We start from the raw sequence: 16,643 nt of genomic DNA, 5'->3' as shown, positions 1-16,643 counted from the left end.
CATGCGCTGCCGGCTTCACAGGGGAGCAGTACTGGGCTGCAGCAACGGCCATCAGAGACTCAAAAAACCACGCAGTCAAATACTCCCAGCTGATGGGCACCCTTGGGCTCGGCAAGGGCCGGAGGCCCTGGAGGCAATGTTATTGTGCATTCCTGTCGCGAGTATTTTAGAGCCTGCAAGCCTAGCATTGGAGGTGCGTCAGAGGGAAGCTGCTATGGTCTAGCTAGGTACTTTGACTGCAAAGCGTGGGAGTCATGCCACCACTGACTGAAGGACATGAGTTCAGCCTTTGTTGAAGACAGTGTGCTTTCGCATGCAGGCAAGGAGCAAGAGCGGATCAGTGGTCTTGTCGTCACCCTCGCACAGGGCAGTCTGATGCCAAGGTATACATCTGGGGACTGCATCAAGATAATGATGGTTGATCAGGCTCTTGATGCCATGAATGGCAGCAAAACAAAAGACGGCCTGGCAGTTGTTGGAGCTGCAAAAGAAAAAGTAGGCGATGGTCATGGTGCACACAGTGTTGCTATCGCTTATGCAGCTGTCATCCAATGCATGCTCGTTGCGTTTAGCCCTGTGGTGCCAAGAATACAGTGACTGCGCTGTCTGAACAATTTGGTGAGCAGCAGCCAGCATTGATTTCCTCAGAAAATTTTCAGAGTCTGAGAGACACAATGATGTCCAGTACATAACAAATCCACTCATTGGAGTTCACAAAGTTCTAGAAGATCTTGAGATGGCTTGATCATGATCTGGTACCTATATGATCTCTGCTCAGCATAGTATAAGATTAGATATGTGGCCCTTCTTCCTGCTGATCTCAACAATGAATGTATGTCCTTCCTCGTGCAAGACAGCCTGAAGGCCTTCACTTGGAAGGCAGAGCGTCCCATAGGAGCCAAGTTTGGCACTATTAGGTGCAACACAAACTGTTGCCCAGCCATGCCTGACCATTGAGCAGGTAGTGTAACATTTCGAAAAAGTTACGATTTCGTGAAAGGTGCAAACGTCCATTTGCCGGACTTCATTCGAGAGCTTCAATCTTGTCAAACATCTCAAGCCCTATTTCTGCCAAGTTCGGTCTCTTGCAACATACACTGCTGCGATCCTAGGACGACGTTTGACTTTGATTTGTGACTTTAGTTGAGTAGTCGAGGTGCGCTGCGTCAAAAAGAATCCTTGACCTATCTTGTCAGCTCCAGCACATCTAAGCTCCAGCACAATAGGTTACCTATTGTTGCCAGGAATGCTACATCGCTTAAAAGCTTGCATAGGATAGGACACATCTATGAGTGATGCGACTGGTGTAGCAGGTGATAAGGATCTGTGCAAGCGCTTGACTTCACCTACACCTCGGCTCTGAGTTGAACTGACAGCCAGGGAGACTGGCTCCAGGTCACCGTCATGTCGCAGAACAGATATGTGGTGGTTCCGACCGTCACTGTACTGGCAGTCATGAAAGCCCGTCTAGTGGGGGCTGTGAAGGGGCACGCTTTACTGAAAAAGAAAGCTGATGCTTTGACGGTCAGGTGAGCCTGTCCATCCCATCCTCTACCATCATCATCTTACTCTGCAATCAACTGATCTCGAATTTGTTGCTTCAATATTAATGGTAGGCAAATGGCTGTCTTGAAGGCGTGTCAAACCTGCTGTGCAGGTTCCGCCAGATCCTGAAGAAAATCGTGGACACAAAGCAGAGCATGGGAAAGACCATGCGTGAGAGTGCCTTTGCACTGACAGAGGCAAAGTATGCTGCGGGGGAGTTCAGGCACACGGTCTTTGACAGTGTTGAGACGGTGGGGTCCTAGGGGAGGACTGCCATTTGATTGCAGTACATGTAGCTTTGACCTACTCGAACACTCAAGATCTGCATTTCAAGAAGCTATGAGTGCTAATGCAATCAAGCAGCAAGTCACCTCGCGTCAAAGTTTGTGCTGAGGCATAGTTGCTTGTTGTTTTTGGAACCTTGCCGAAGTAGCTAGCAGGAATTGGACAGTGCCTGATGGTGTCCTGCAGGCACAAGTGCGCGTGGTTGCTCAGACAGACAATGTGGCGGGAGTCAAGATCCCCAAGTTTGAGCAGACCTTGACAGGTGGCGAGGGGAAGATGGGCCTCACAGGTTTGGGCAAGGGAGGACAGCAAGTGCAGCAGTGCCGAAAGGTGGGCAGCCCACAAGTCACGCGACCTGCAAGATCTGTGGATCCTTTCCATTTCCTTCAAGTAAAGGAAGCCTCTTGTGATGCGGTCTTCCTCACATGTTGAATTTTGAGGGTCCTGACTTCAGGGAAGTTTTATGTGGCTGAGGCCCTCAGCAAGCGCTTCAGATGCTGGAGTGTCAAGAGGCATGCTGTCTTGACAACACTACGAGCCTTGGGATGCAAATATGGTGGTTGGGGGCTTTGGTAGACTAATCTTGTTGTTGTAATTATATTGAGCAGGGTAGAATTGTGTTCCTACCGCTTGGGTACCACGAGGTAGGACATGCTGATCTAGTGAGTATAAGGAACAGATGTCAAGTTGTTTACAGCTTCCTCTATGAAAGGATTTGCACTTCGTTAGCACATCCCATCACCTAAAGTTGGCCCCATCGTTAGTCACAGATGGCCCAACCTTGCTATCTACGGCCTGCAAAGACTCCAAGAGGTCCCAAAGCCATGACCAAAACTTAGTGTGTCTGTCACAACTCGATTTGAATTTTTCGCTGGTCTGGCGCAGGCGTTCCTGAAGAGTGTGGAGCTGCTGGTGAACCTGGCGTCGCTGCAGACGGCGTTCCTGACGCTGGACGAGGCCATCAAGACGACTAATCGCCGAGTCAACGCCCTTGACAACGTCGTGCGGCCCAGGCTCGAAAACACCATCTCCTACATCAAGGCGCGCCCCCTTCTCTCATCCCTGACCCTTGTATCACAGATGTCCACTCATAGATCCTCTTACGCTGACATTTCATGCCCTGCTGCAATCACCGCCAAGCATGCTCGCACTTGAATCAGATATGTCCATCTGTGCTTCGTTCGGCGCTGGTGAGGCACTTCTTGCTGCAACCATTGCCAATCATGCCTAGTCAAGCATGGCCCCCCACAACACTCAACATTTGAGTCTCAACCTACCTCGACCTGCCCTCTGCTTGGCAAAGCACTCCCTGCACTGCGGCATGTGCCAATTCTGCTGGTAGAGGTGCCTCAATATTGTGGGCGCTGTGCGCAAAGATTGAAGCCTGCCTCCTGTAGGCTATTGTGGTCAAGCAAGGTCAGTGCTGCCTGTAGAATGCAGTGAGATGCAAATTCTGCAAGTCATAAAAGGTGATGGCTTGGTGCTGCAGGGAGAGTTGGATGAGTTGGAGCGCGAGGAGTTCTTCCGGCTGAAGAAGGTGCAGGCCAAGAAGAAGAGGGACGGAGCCATACAGGATGCCGAGGTGGGTCTCTAGATCTTTCTCATCCTTCCTGCGCGGCTGAACTCTGCACTGGGTATCGTGTTGCCTGTCACGCCACTGAATCGGATCATAGCCAGGAGATGTCCCAGATTATTCATGCCAGCGTGCAAGATCCCCCCTTTGCTAGTGCATCAAGGCTGGCTTACTTTAATACAAAGAAACGTGCCACAGCTCTTTGCCAGCAATAGTGAAAGTGTTCAAGTAGCCATGATGACACCCTGACTGACGTGCATAATTGTGCGATGCAGCGGCGTGCCAGGGGAACAACAACCACAGAAAACGGGGCACCTGCAGCGGACATGAGCGGGACACCAGAAGACAGTGACATTGTGTTCTGAGGCAGCGGCCCCATAACAGCGGAACTGCACCCTCATGCAGCCTTGACAGGTGGCACATGGTGGCACAATCTCAGATTTTGCGCTGATTGGCAGAGGCAGTAGCACATTGGCACATGTGTATGCCAGTGGGAGACTCACCGTCTGTCGGACATCGCAACAATACTGTGATTGTAATGGTTACTGAGCCTTCATTCTTGGCATGCATGATCTCTACATGTAGTGGAAGGGTGATGACAATGCCTGGGAATCCCCCGCCACGGCTACGCGTAGTGAATTTGTGGCGCCAGTGCTACTTCTAGTGAATCAGTCCAAATATTCTGAGTCAGATCAATATAAAGTTTAAACTTAAATACGAATATTCAACCCGATTGGTTCATAGCACGGTGCGCCTGATGTATATGTAAGCATGTAAGCAGTCAATATATTTGCATCGGGAGAGGAACAGGACTGGAACAGCTGGGTTCAATTCATCAAAGTTCCTTGCAGGTTGCACCTGCCTCCCTGCATGCAAGAAAGGCTCTTCAAAGGTACCTGCTACCCGGCAATCCACCCCTGGTTGTTCCCCGAAGTTACGCAGGCAAAGGCAAGAAGGCACGACCCCACACAAATATGAAATGTTGTAGGATGAGGCTCAAGGTCAGCTGATACAGATATGTCTGTTCAGGTTGTATTCCGGGTATCAACCGGCAGTTTCCTGGACGGGGACGCCCCTGGCACAGGGGGGGCCATCGACATCAGCAGGAAACTATCGCTCGTTGGCAGCATCCCCGAGCTTGGGGCATGGTCCTTGAACAAGCGAATACCTTGTCGTACGAAGCCCCATTTGGGTGAGTTTGAGCGTGATTTTCGGAGCAAATTTTGCCACGAGTGTTGGTCCAAACCTATCGGGATTGCGGACGTGGATCTCTTGGTCAAACGCGTAAGATGTGTAGTTGGTTGAGTTGCTACTCATAGCATCAATTTAAAAACTTTACCTGTACATGGCCTTTATTGACTGTTGGGGAAGCGTTTGACCAAAAAGCATAACCCCATTCTTTGTCAGAAGTATTCTGCTTCTTTGGTTTCAAGCTATCTCAGCATGAAGTTATCAATGGCGTGCAGGTAACGGCATCTGGGAGACCGAACCGATATGCATACCCAAAGAAAAGTTAGCCCCCTTCGCCTCTGTCTGCAGCAAACAAAATCTGCTATCTGTAAACCTTGTACTCTACCTTGGCACCCCAAGATGATGTATCCGCCTGATGGCCTCAATAATTTGATTAGAAAAGACTCCATCGTGGTGCAGATATCAGTTTTAGTGCCTCATCGTACACCGTCTTGTCAAGGTCCATCACCCCGCAGATCTTTGCTTCAGCTTGCATAATCATGCATGCTACTCGATCAGCTGTACTTCCTGCGCAGGTTCCCGTTCATCTATCGGTACTGTGCCAATGGGAACCGGCAGTCACCCACTACCAGGCCCCTGGTATGGGACCTTGTACACCGCACCTGCAGTGAACCACCGGCCAAAGGGTGTGTCCTCCCAATCATCCACTCAGACATGCATGCTTGTCTCCTGTGCTCAATTCTTAGGCCAGACTTTCTTTCCCCTGAAAGAAGCTCGGCACACTGCATTGGCCGCCTTTGATAGCTGGAGAACCGGAAGAGCAGGAACGGTTTGTAGTGAGGCATCCCATGCGGGGCAAGCAGTCTTGCACCACCCTTCAAGCAAGGGCACAGCCACAAGCAGGGCAGCTCTGCTTGCGTAGTGCATGCAGCAGTAGCCGAGGAATAAGGGGGTTGAAACGAAGTCAGGATATTCTTCTTGATGAAGTGTGCGCGCATGGGGGCAGGGTGGTCGAAGACCTGTTTGAGCCGACGAGCGAGAACTGCGACAGCGGATGGGTGACCCAGGCAGGTGTGGGAGCATTTCAGTTGCGCGTGGGACAGCCGCCAGGCAGCAAGGAGCCCCTGGTGCGTGGTTCATGACTGACTTTTATTCCCAGAAACTAATGATCACAGTTGTGCCTGGAGATCGTACCACAGCCACCAGTCAATATCCAGCCCACCCCGGCACCAATGCATGCCTTGAAAAGGACTCCAGATGACCAGTGCCACTAAATGGCACTTGACTTTCATTTGCAATTCAAGACTGGCACTGCATATGATTCATGACAGATGCCATGTACACGTTCCTGGTACAATCTATTCCTCCTTCAATGCATGCAAGATTCATACTGTAGATTTCTGCTGCCAAGGACATTCAGTGGCTTGTTTTTTGTTTATATAGCGAACGCTTGTGCCACAGGTGGTGTTGGAGAACGGCTGCTGCGATGACGAGGTGAAGGTGCAGCTGTATGAGGCGCGGCCGGGCGACCCGGCCGTTCCGCAGGGCAAAGCCTTTGCCACGATCTCCTCTGAGGACCTGGGCCTGCCTCCTCACGGGGAGGCCTCCTGTGAGGGCCCCTTCACACACCCTTGTTCCCACCAGGAGATTGATATTCAGCCCCCCCAATCTAGATGTGCACCTGAAAAATGGGGCCAACGACATATGGCATGCCCAAATCCAAATTGAGCTGGAAAATCAGGGCTGGGGAGCTCGAAACAACACCAGATTTACCGATAGATGGAGGGTAGAGTCGACTAGGAAATCTTCAAGCAAGTCCGTATGTGCAGACCACTCCAGTTAAAGTCAATCCTCATTGTACCTGGCTCCCCGGGGGTTCACAGGCAAAAGTTTGTAATCTGTCTTGGTGTCACTTGTATGAAACATTTGATGACACAGGTATACAGGGCTGTGTGTAGCTTCTTCCCACATCTTCACATGTCGGTCATTTCGATGGATTGTGTCTCAGCTCTGATGGATATGGAGTCTACCGCCTCTTCTCTCTAGTGACATGAAGAATCATTTCAAGCTGCCAATGGTGCTAGGATTGATCAGTCCCGCACTGAGCAGTCATACCATATGCGCGATGTGGAGGCGTCAGATGTGAGCAGGTCTTAAAATTGTAGTAAGCGATTGGAGAAGGTGTGTGGCTGATGCGCGCTGTGTGTGCTGTGGGTGCTACAGTCAGCGGGCGGCAGGATGACTTTGGCGGCGACGGCATTATATTCTACATGAATGGGCAGTCGCTGGATGCCCTCGCCTTCCGAGTGGTAAATGATCATCATCCCCAGAGCCTGTATGGATTCGCGTCTGTGGGAATGGATCTGCGCAGCATTAAATTTCCACCATAGGAACACTGACGTTGCCTTGGGAAGCAGCGGATGTTTTCTAGAACTGGATCTGGTACCGCTGTTCCTACCTCCTTCATTCATGTTCTGTTTGCTTTCAGGCTTCAACTGGTGCTGTCAGTGGAGTGGTTTGTGCTGCCTTGGCTGGGAGGGGGGTTTGAGGGCTTTTTTTGTGTGAGGAGCCGTAGCTTTGTCATCAAGAAGTGATCTTTTTGTTCAGGATGTGACCGCGAAGAAGGACGGCCGGCTCATTGCGCGCGCATTTGTGTCAACCCCCACAGTACTGCCCTTGCAAGGGGCCATAGCTGCAGCCCTGGTGTCACCCAACTTGGAACAGGTGATCGCTCAGACCCATTGATAATTCCTGCACACGATCAAGGTCTTGCTGCAGCTGCTATTTACAGTGATCACCTATGAGCTCGGTCTCAGAATTTGTGGCCCTTTATTGCTGGGTGTGATCCTAATACATGCTGTTTGACATGGGCATCTTTGAGAAGGGCGCAAAATTTGATTCGTCATTGTTTTGTCATTTGTTAAATTATCTCCCCTTGGTGACCTGGCAGGTGGGGGTGTTTAAGGCGGGGTTCTTGGTGGTCACGTCGTTGGAGCACCCCTACAACAACCTGGGGGACCTGCAGCGAGCCAAATGGAGCCCCACTGCCGCGTCCCTTCTGGGCACTCTGGACATCGGGTGGGCAATTGATACCCCTCTTCTTGCTGAACTGGGCTCACAATCACATCATGAATACTTAGTCATTTCCATTGCGGCCAGGCTCATGCACGATTGACTGTGCAACAAGAAGAATATCAGGAAGGACAAGAGTGCTCGGCCCAGTCTGGTTGCATGAGTCTCAAGCGATCTTGCAACAAGCCCATGCATATGACTTGGACAGGCATATGATGCACATTCGCAAATGCTGCTGCCGTCCGGTAACCAGTCTTTTTCTAGGCTTCACGCAGTCTCCCATTTCCCCTGTCAAGAGAAACTGGACCTCTGCCACTTGCTTCTATTCTTGACCAACCAGCCTCCTCAAACAAAGCTGCAAGGCTGAGCCACCGAGGGCTGCTTTCACCACTTCTTGAGCGGCCAACAAATGTCACAACCTCTAATTGAAGAGGTAGATCACGTACCTACGCCGGGGACCGCTGCGCAGGCACCGAGGGTCGGGAGCGAGCAAGGGGCGTGGCCGCAGCGTGCGCGAGAACACGGTGCTGTCATTCCAGAAGGCAGCCACCAGCATGGTCGACTTCATCGAGTTTGATGTGCACGTCACCGCGGTGCGCCGAGCCTTGCTGTCGGCGATTATTCACAATCAGTAGCATCATTACAGCTAGTTCAGTCTCTGTCCTTCAGTGCAGGGGTCACCACTTCTTGCGTGCCGAAGCATGCGCATAGCTTTTATGCTGACGACGCCCTGGATTTGTAGTTCTTTTTTGAGTTCCCTGGGACAAAATAATCAATATATGTACTCATAGACGTTATGAAGTGGAATGGAGATTGCCGCGGACCAAGCCAGAGCTGTGCGAACAGGAGCAGGAGTAGTCACCCGCACTTCAGCATGATTTAGTTGTAAGTCAATGTCGCATTTCTGACAGCTGAAATGCCTTGCATGCCACTGCCAGGATGGCGAGGTGGTTGTCCACCATGACTTTGATGTGAAGCTGTCCATCGGGTCCGAGGTGGTGCGCCTTGGAATCCCGGCGCTCTCCTATGGCCAGCTCAAAAGGTGTGTGTTTTTGCCCCATCCATCTCACTTAGCCTTGGAGGGTCCACCCACTTGTTTGCCCTGCCGTTGTGCCTAATTTTGACTTCCATCATTTCTAAACTGGGCACATCCAAGCAAATGAACTGCCACTGAAGTCTTTCAACTGGAGGGTCTGCACAGCCGCATGTCTGCATCCAACATCAGGTGGAGGAGCTGCATGTTTGGTCTGTATGATGCTATGAACGCAGCTCTGTCTTCTGTGCATTGTGTTTGATGCAGGAAGTTCATTGCGTGTTTTTCATCGTGTGCTTGCAGCAAGGAATTCACGCATGCGATGGCGGCGAATGGGAAGCACGCGAGCATGCTGCGCGGCCAGCGCAGCCACAACGAGCGCCACCTCAAACGCAACATGTCCTCCGTGCGCTCCCTTTCTTCTTGGACCTCTTATGATAACTCTCTTGCGCAGCCTCATACGGCAGTTGTGTCAGTGCAAGCACTTGCATGACTACTCCTGAAAAATAGGAGAAACGAGATAGGAGTGAGAGTTAGGATCTGGCAGAGCATGCAGCACAAGGAAACTTTGCATGACAAGCTGCCTAGATACCCACAAACAGAGGGGATTGCGTACAGACAATGAATGACCCCCTTCTGTACTTTTAGGTGCTGCGCAGTATTTGCTCCTATGCTCTTCTTTCACTGAGAACGCAAGGCCAGCTCTAGACACGGAAAAAACTACCACATGACGGCCTGAGTGTGTGTTTCGTAGGCAGAGGACATTCTGCGCTCGCAGCTGAAGCCTTCCATCGGGTCGCCAGAGGCCGTCATCATCAATGCCTCGCCCAACGAGAGCTCCTGGCTCATCGCCGACAGGTGATTTTTCTGTGCATGCTCCATGCAGATGCTCTCAGCACATGGTGACTGCAGGCACATCTGCATGCTGTTTTTATTTTGGTGCAATGGTCTTGCGGGATGTCAATGCTGCCATTGAGGCTTTGCAGCAATGTGTGCATCAGCAAATGAGCAGCAACGTATGTCTTTGATGCGCGTGTCTCAACCTTCATCCTCTGGCATGTTTCTATGTCAAGCTCGCCACATAATTCAGTGAAGTAGAAGTCCGCTCATGTTTGTGTCTGCACGAAATCCCCTGCCATACTCCTCAAGGTGGGCCATCTTGCACAGCACCCTGTCGGCTAAAAGGTTTTCATCTGTTGAGCGGCTGTGACTAATAGTGTACCGGCGCGCGTATGCATGCAGGATTGCCACGCTGCGGGAGGCGTTCCATGACACGCCGCCCTGGCTGGGGCTCAACATAGAGCTCAAGTATCCGACTGACGCTGAGCTGGCCGCCATGCCCACGCGCTGGTACTCGCGCAACTACTTCTGCGACTCCGTTCTGCGGGCGCGTTCCCTCTCAGTGAATCTCAGGCCTTCTTACATGATTTGCGGTGCAAGGTGTGAGGGGACGCTGTCCCTTATCATATCCTTCTATGTAATCTCAAGCCTCTGAGCATCCTGTGGGGTTTTCCCTGTTCCCTGGCAACCCCTGGCAACCCCCACTTGCATCTTATGATTCTCTCTCAAAGCTTTCAGATATTCGATCGGCATATTGAGGTCTCTGTGTCGGTCGTGCGCGCTGGCCAGAAAATGTGGCTGGGCCAGTGCCTTCCCTGACCAATGTGCATAGCTGACACACCTGTCCTCAACGTGCCCTTCGGAGGCTCTAGAGGCTTGGGGCACTTTGGAGCAAGGTGCCTCCCTAGCCTAGATAGAGCACAACGATGAGTCGGTGACCAATCAGCCCATGCAACGGCAGCTGGCAAATTGCAGGATGTCCAAGCCAAAAGGGTTGCAGCGTAAGAGATCAGTACGTTCAATGTCATTCTTCTGTCATACATTCATCAACATGCTGCATGCACAGGTGGTGTTGGAGGAGGGGCACAAGCGCAAGATCATCTTCAGCAGCTTCGACCCCGACTGCGCAACGCTCCTCTCCCTCAAATGCGCCAGGTGAGAGAGACATGTCTAGCAGCCCTTGGTACATCTTGACCAAAGTCTTTGCAAAGAAAAGACACATCACGCATGCGCATGTGCCTGATCCACAATCCACAGCAGTGTCCAACACAATCTGCCATTGGAAATAAGTGTTGAGGAGGTGTGGCTTATAGTTTGAAGTTTAGATAGCTGGACAAGGGTGGGATAAACTTGGGTTGCTGGCAGGTACCCGGTGTTCTTTCTGACGTGCGCGGGCAGCAAGCACTATGCCGACCCGCGCATGAACAGCCTGGAGGCCGCCCTCATCTTCGCCAAATCTTCCAAGCTGCAGGTGGGCGCCGGTTCTTACTGCCAGCGAGCAATAACTGTGTTGCTGACTCAGGATCTGCTGGCCAGCTCCTGCTCTCGGTCTGCTTCTGTTCCTCTTGATACTCAAATAGCCTGTGTCTTCAAAACCGCCCTAAAGATCTTCGCATCAAGAGCACCACGAAGCTCAAGGGGCAGCACTCTTATCCTCAGCATGCAATAATTATCCCTGGATTTCATTGCTCCAGCCCTCCGACTCGCCGCCTCTCAGAAGGGTCTCCTATATTGCATTTGCCACCTGCAGAGGCGCTTTTGCTGTAGTGTAATGTGTTGAACTTGGCTATTCGTTTTTGAATATGAATTCGGATTTGAATAGGGCGTGGTGGCAGAGGCGGTGCCGCATGTGCTGAAGCGGCTGAAGGACGTGGTGGACCAGTTCCATCGCGCGGGGCTGTTCTTCTTCACCTTCGGCGACGCCAACAACGCGATGGAGCACTACTCCGCACAGCGCGAAGCCGGCGTCGACGCCATCATCCTTGATGACACCGCCAGGCTGGCAAAGGTGTGCGCTGATGTGGCATTAGCTGCCTGTTTTGGCGCCGCCTTATTTGGCCTGATGCATCAAAAGTATGATTATTCAATGTAGACGCCGTTGGAGCAGCATTCATGTTGAATGGGTAGAGCGGTTGACTCTTAGGTTAAGCAAAGGCAGAGATCTTAAAAGGGAGCCTTGTCATTGCCGTCAGCCATGCTGATGGATTTCTGATGGGGTTCTGTTTGTGTGTTAGTGGCACACCCCCTCACGCCAATTTCGCGGAGCTTAGAAGTTCATTGCATGCTGCGCAGATCACGGGCAAGAAGGTGTCGCTGTTCCACCGGCCGCTGCAGGCCCCGGCCGCGCTGGACGAGGTGGCCTACACAGCAGAGAGCCTGGCAGTCAACCAGCAGCCGGCGCTGCTGGCGCGGCTCTCGCTGGGGGGTCCCCTCTCTACCGTGAGGTCGGGGGAACTCATGCAGCGCGCCCCCTCCAGCCCTCTCGACATTAAGATGAGCCGCTCCAGCTCCTGATCTGGCGCGGGGCCCTGTACAGCGGCAATGCCTCCCCAGCTGCAATCTGTTCCTGATCTGGCGCGGGGATCCGTATAGCGGCATTGCCTTTCCAGCTCCTGATCTGGCGCGGGGGATAACGTCAGAGGCGATGCCTCTCCATTTCCTGATCTGGCGCGGGGATCTGTACAGCGGCGATGCCTCCCGAGCCGCACTAGCTCCCGATCTGGCGCGGGGAGCTGTGCAGGGGCGATGCCTCTCAAGCCGCACCAGGTCCTGATCTGGCGCGGGAATCAGCGCAGGGGCGTTGCCTCGCAAGGCGCTCCCCAGTGCACTGAGTCGCACAGATTCCTGATCAGGCGAGGGGATCTGTGCAAAGGCGTTGCATCCCCGGCAGTCTCCCATGCGCGAGTGAGAGGAAATTATCAAGCACAGAGAGATATTCCGTCCCGGGGGGCACTTGCAGTGCACCCCTGAGGGAGCGGTGGGTCAGGACAGAGGGTGTGCAGGGGGGAATGCGGGTGTGCGTGAGGCTCTGAAAACGTGAGAGAGAGTAGTTGTTCGGTCAACATGACACCATTTTTTTTCTGCAGAGGTTTGGTTCGCTCAGCACGAGGAAAGACAATGCAGCATGAAAGACTGCCATTGCAGCCTGCTGACCGGCCACCATACCTGCAAGAGATGTGCAGCTCAATTTGTGAAAGCTTCTCGAGTCGGACATGCAAATGCATGGTTGTGCTCCTGCATGCTGCAAGATTGCAGTAATAGTTTGCAACTGCTCCCATTGCTTCTTGTGGCAGCACACAGGCTGGCACAAGCTCGAGTGTGTGACAACCGCTGAGTGATTATAATATTGTACATTCTATCTATGGTGAGGACAAATGTGCGATACGTAAGAAAGGAACGGGCTTTATCTTGTTTTGGCTACATCATACAGACAATGTATGCCGCATTAATCCTTATTCTTCAATAGTTTCAGAGAAAGATATGCTGTGGACAAGATATGCTACGATTCGTGAGCTCTAGGGCTGCACAGATCTCTGTGCCTCAAAGCAAGTTTGCTCGCATGCGGATGCCAGTGTGATTGATGTACGGTATTTATCTGATGGAAGCATCAACTATTTTTTCGATCCAGATACAATTGTGTGACGGTGACACTCTCGTCACGCTCAGGCATTGAAATGTAATGCAAGCTCCAACAATTTCAATGCCCGCTGGACCTTACAGCTTTTCGATTGCCTGCTCCTTCTGTAAGCGTTTCACACCAACCGCCCTTTGGAGATGCATGACGGCCAATGTTACAAGGGCCATATAAGCCCATCAAGCTCTGCTTGAGGCTGTCATAATCTACCAATCAGTGCCCTTCCAGTTCTAATTTGCTGCGATGCCAGCCATACACGCTCTTTGACTTCAGGTCGGCCTTGACGTCATAAAAATGCATGACCCGCCACACGTCTGCACAACGCAGTGCACGGCCACACTCTTCTATTTGTTCAGAAGGGTCTCACATGGTATGTGAGGGTGCTAACTGTACTGCAGTGGTACTCCCGCCCGGATTTGCAATATGCACACAGCAATGACCATAAACTGAGGCCACACCTAATGCCAGAAAGCTTGCAGAATTGTTCCTTCGAGTGCAGCATGCTAGGGAGCCATCCAGTGAAAGAAGTGATCACCCCAGACAAGAGCTGAGTCTGTCTGCACACATGCGTGCGTGCTGGTCTCTGCCAGTGCTGAGCAAGAACAACAGAGTGCTGAGGCTCACAAGGGATTGCTGGCTGCGCCTATGACTGGGTCTTTGACTTTGAGAACTGGATTGCAACCACCGGAAGACCAAAGCCAGCCACAACAAAGACGCTGGTTGCAACTCCCCACTTCAACTTTGCGTTCTTGATCTGCACAGCAGCAATAATTGGTAGCCTCAGTCCCCTCTGGGTTGCAGCAAAAGCAACAGAGCCAACCCCATGGGCAAGCTATAGCATGCTCAAGGTGTTGCATCGAACCATAGGAACACTGGGAGCACATCAAGAGAAGAATGCATGCTTTGAAAGGGGGCGTACGTTCCAGGCTTCGTACATGTGCTCTGCATGGACGTAGTGGGGCTCCTGCAGAATAGACACATCCGAATGATTACCAAGATGAAACAGCGCTATCTGTGGGAGCTATTAACTTAGGGATTTCCCAAGAAATATCATGAAGGGAGCGTGTAAGCAAATTCTCGTGAAGTGCACACACCTCCCTGAAATGCCTAGAGGGTAACGCGCAAACAACACATTTGCGGAGACAAAAGATCGAGATATGGTAGGGTTCACCCATTAAAGTGCCAAGTGCCTGCTGAGTATGGTAACTGCACACAAAGGCACTTGCCCTACAGGCCCACTTGCACTTCACCAGACTAGCCTGACGGTTGTGAAATGATGTTTAACGCCTAAGTAGTAAATCACTTTACACTTACATCGTGGTGCCCTCCTCGCAGCGTTCTGCCGGTTTGCAAGCTCCTCGACAACTTGGGAGCTTGGGTGAGGGTCCGCCTGATGGCAGCCAAGGCACCTGACATGGCAGTCTTCCACCAAAAGTCCTGCTGCAGACCACTCAACACGCAGTGAATGCGATATGCACGCCTTTGTCTCTGAAGTAATGCTCGATCAAGCAATCTGCGCACAAAGTATCAGTGGAGCCCAGAGGGATCCCCGTCGGTGGCCCCCCGCATAACTTCGGCGGAAAAGCATCTCGGCCCCGTACTTGAAGTCTGTGCCCGTAAACAACAAAATATGTCAGAATCTTGAAACGTACCACTTCCATCCTTCCAGCCCACCGTTCGCTGTTCTATTCTCTTCCAGAGACGCAGAAGCAAGCTTTCGGATCCCTTTTGCCAGCCACATCATGACTGAGGCCGCACAGCTGACCGATGAGCAAGTGGCTGAGTTCAAGGAGGCCTTTGCCCTTTTCGACAAGGATGGCGACGGTATGCCTCTATGACCACTTGCAAAATTAAAAAAGTTTCCTGCAGCACTGCCAAGGGGTTTGCTGTGGGTGTGTGGCTCTAGAGCGCCGGAAGAGGCAAAGTGATTGAAGTTTGACAGAAGCCTCGAGAAGTGGCAGTCAAACTTTGGTGTCGCCTTCCCTGTGCCCCTGCAGGCAACAACATGCCAACTTTTTGCCGTTTGCATCGCAGGAACCATCACAACCAAGGAGCTTGGCACTGTGATGCGCTCTCTTGGTCAGAATCCTACAGAAGCTGAGTTGCAGGACATGATCAACGAGGTTGACGCGGACGGCAATGGCACGATTGACTTCCCAGAGTTTCTGAACTTGATGGCACGGAAGATGAAGGTGGGATCTTAGACAAGCAACGACTGTCCAATCACAGGGTGCCCCTTCACCTCATTTGTTGCCAACAAGCTTTCCTGCTGTTGCCAGGACTCGGACTCTGAGGAGGAGCTCCGCGAGGCCTTCAAGGTGTTCGACAAGGACGGCAATGGGTTCATTTCTGCTGCTGAGGTGAGGCGCATCAGCTGAAACCTGCACATCCTGGATGTCAGTGTCAGCATTGCTGTAAGCCCATAAGGAAAACATGATGAGCTCAGGGACCCTCTTCATGACGCACCGCTGGGGTTGATGCAGTGCGGCCTCACCTTTTGCACACCTGCACCTGATGGCGTCAAAGGTTGCTGAGCACAAATCTGATCATTGAACTTTTCGACCACCTGAGCAAGGTTTCGTTCTGTGCTTTTGCAGCTGAGGCACGTGATGACCAACCTGGGCGAGAAGTTGACAGATGAGGAGGTGGATGAGATGATCAGGGAGGCTGATGTGGATGGTGATGGCCAGGTCAACTACGAGGAGTTCGTCAAGATGATGATGGCCAAGTAAAGGGTGTTTTCCTGCACGTATGGGACAGGGCTGCTTGGTGAAAATTTATAAGCTTGCCCAGCGTTTTGACAGCATCTTGTGATGCATAACTATGAGGTGGGGTCTATTCTGCACCAAATTGCCAGGGGTCCCCTGCAGCCCTCTTGAGCAGACAGGCTCTCAGCGCTGCTGCAGTCTGTGAATAACTTTACTATGCAGCAATTTGGCAAGACTTGAAGTGTCAGAAAGAGCTCAAATATTGGGATAGTTCTGTGCCTGCGCCTGCTCGCGCAGGAGCATGCAGCTCAGCACTCTGCAAGTTTTCATCATAAGTGTAAGGTGTTTTCCACATTTAATTGCAATCTTCGTTTCTATTTTAGGAACCAACGTGCACGTGACTCTGCACATGCAACCAGCACGATTAAGATGCAAACTGACACACCCATCAACCTATTGACATCAATGTCAATCATAGTCATCAAGGTTTTCCAGCTGGGGCCAGTGACAGGTGCATCCGTTAATTGATGTCCTACCGTATTTGAATTTTGATCATGAAACGTTTTGGTTCACCAACGGTTAACCAAGTATCATGCATTGTGCTGTGTTGACATCAACCTTGTGATAATCATCGGCACTCGGCAAATTTATTTTAAAGTGTCTCCGCCTCACACGAGTTACAGGTAATTTACGGTAGTACGTCAACACATAATGCATTTGTCACTTTTGCTTGACCAGTCTTGCAATGGCTCTGCTCTGTAA

The 16,643-nt window shown here is 51.6% G+C and overlaps 4 protein-coding genes across 4 annotated transcripts; 3 read left to right on the top strand and 1 right to left on the bottom strand.

The window, feature by feature from the left end:
• Nucleotides 1–971: 971 nt before the first annotated feature.
• COCSUDRAFT_28997 (hypothetical protein) lies at nt 972–4,197 on the top strand. The gene is made up of 7 exons (XM_005648253.1): nt 972–1,156; nt 1,314–1,529; nt 1,658–1,796; nt 2,017–2,160; nt 2,716–2,871; nt 3,320–3,412; nt 3,679–4,197. Exons 2-7 carry the CDS (start codon nt 1,405–1,407, stop codon nt 3,766–3,768), a joined length of 747 nt encoding a protein of 248 aa, XP_005648310.1. The 5' UTR covers nt 972–1,156; nt 1,314–1,404; the 3' UTR covers nt 3,769–4,197.
• A 223-nt stretch (nt 4,198–4,420) lies between these two features.
• COCSUDRAFT_83698 (hypothetical protein) lies at nt 4,421–12,053 on the top strand (the record flags this gene model as incomplete). Its single annotated transcript, XM_005648310.1, has 16 exons — nt 4,421–4,551; nt 5,170–5,280; nt 5,601–5,721; nt 6,056–6,203; nt 6,818–6,903; nt 7,202–7,318; nt 7,545–7,672; nt 8,136–8,259; nt 8,605–8,708; nt 9,003–9,105; nt 9,454–9,557; nt 9,942–10,101; nt 10,606–10,694; nt 10,905–11,010; nt 11,362–11,547; nt 11,832–12,053. 16 exons carry the CDS (start codon nt 4,421–4,423, stop codon nt 12,051–12,053), a joined length of 2,040 nt encoding a protein of 679 aa, XP_005648367.1.
• Nucleotides 12,054–12,631: 578 nt separating this feature from the next.
• On the bottom strand, nt 12,632–14,690 carry COCSUDRAFT_53453 (hypothetical protein). Its single transcript, XM_005648252.1, has 3 exons — nt 14,488–14,690; nt 14,093–14,137; nt 12,632–13,927 (listed from the first exon to the last, which is right to left on the bottom strand). The coding sequence occupies exons 1-3, from the start codon at nt 14,587–14,589 to the stop codon at nt 13,817–13,819; spliced, it is 258 nt and encodes an 85-aa protein (XP_005648309.1). The 5' UTR covers nt 14,590–14,690; the 3' UTR covers nt 12,632–13,816.
• A 132-nt stretch (nt 14,691–14,822) lies between these two features.
• Nucleotides 14,823–16,237, top strand: COCSUDRAFT_23637 (EF-hand). Its single transcript, XM_005648251.1, has 4 exons — nt 14,823–14,997; nt 15,208–15,365; nt 15,453–15,533; nt 15,771–16,237. The coding sequence occupies exons 1-4, from the start codon at nt 14,916–14,918 to the stop codon at nt 15,903–15,905; spliced, it is 456 nt and encodes a 151-aa protein (XP_005648308.1). The 5' UTR covers nt 14,823–14,915; the 3' UTR covers nt 15,906–16,237.
• The last annotated feature ends 406 nt before the right edge of the window (nt 16,238–16,643 follow it).

This window comes from Coccomyxa subellipsoidea, assembly GCF_000258705.1.
Source record: "Coccomyxa subellipsoidea C-169, whole genome shotgun sequence".
Taxonomy (NCBI): domain Eukaryota; kingdom Viridiplantae; phylum Chlorophyta; class Trebouxiophyceae; family Coccomyxaceae; genus Coccomyxa; species Coccomyxa subellipsoidea.
The sequence above is the reverse complement of the archived record's forward strand: the minus strand, read 5'-3'. Positions and strand labels throughout refer to the sequence as shown.

What these genes read in the sequence shown, in the direction of transcription:
- COCSUDRAFT_28997 (XM_005648253.1), top strand. Translation starts at nt 1,405, where the DNA reads ATGTCGCAGAACAGATATGTGGTGGTTCCGACCGTCACTGTACTGGCA. An exon ending in AAGTGCAGCAGTGCCGAAAG is followed by an intron (nt 2,161 to 2,715) that starts GTGGGCAGCCCA and finishes GGTCTGGCGCAG; the next exon opens with GCGTTCCTGAAGAGTGTGGA. An exon ending in ACACCATCTCCTACATCAAG is followed by an intron (nt 2,872 to 3,319) that starts GCGCGCCCCCTT and finishes TTGGTGCTGCAG; the next exon opens with GGAGAGTTGGATGAGTTGGA.
- COCSUDRAFT_53453 (XM_005648252.1), bottom strand. Translation starts at nt 14,589, where the DNA reads ATGTCAGGTGCCTTGGCTGCCATCAGGCGGACCCTCACCCAAGCTCCC. An exon ending in TGCGAGGAGGGCACCACGAT is followed by an intron (nt 14,138 to 14,487) that starts GTAAGTGTAAAG and finishes TCTATTCTGCAG; the next exon opens with GAGCCCCACTACGTCCATGC. An exon ending in ACATGTACGAAGCCTGGAAC is followed by an intron (nt 13,928 to 14,092) that starts GTACGCCCCCTT and finishes GCTGCTGTGCAG; the next exon opens with ATCAAGAACGCAAAGTTGAA.
- COCSUDRAFT_23637 (XM_005648251.1), top strand. Translation starts at nt 14,916, where the DNA reads ATGACTGAGGCCGCACAGCTGACCGATGAGCAAGTGGCTGAGTTCAAG. An exon ending in TTTCGACAAGGATGGCGACG is followed by an intron (nt 14,998 to 15,207) that starts GTATGCCTCTAT and finishes TTTGCATCGCAG; the next exon opens with GAACCATCACAACCAAGGAG. An exon ending in GGTTCATTTCTGCTGCTGAG is followed by an intron (nt 15,534 to 15,770) that starts GTGAGGCGCATC and finishes GTGCTTTTGCAG; the next exon opens with CTGAGGCACGTGATGACCAA.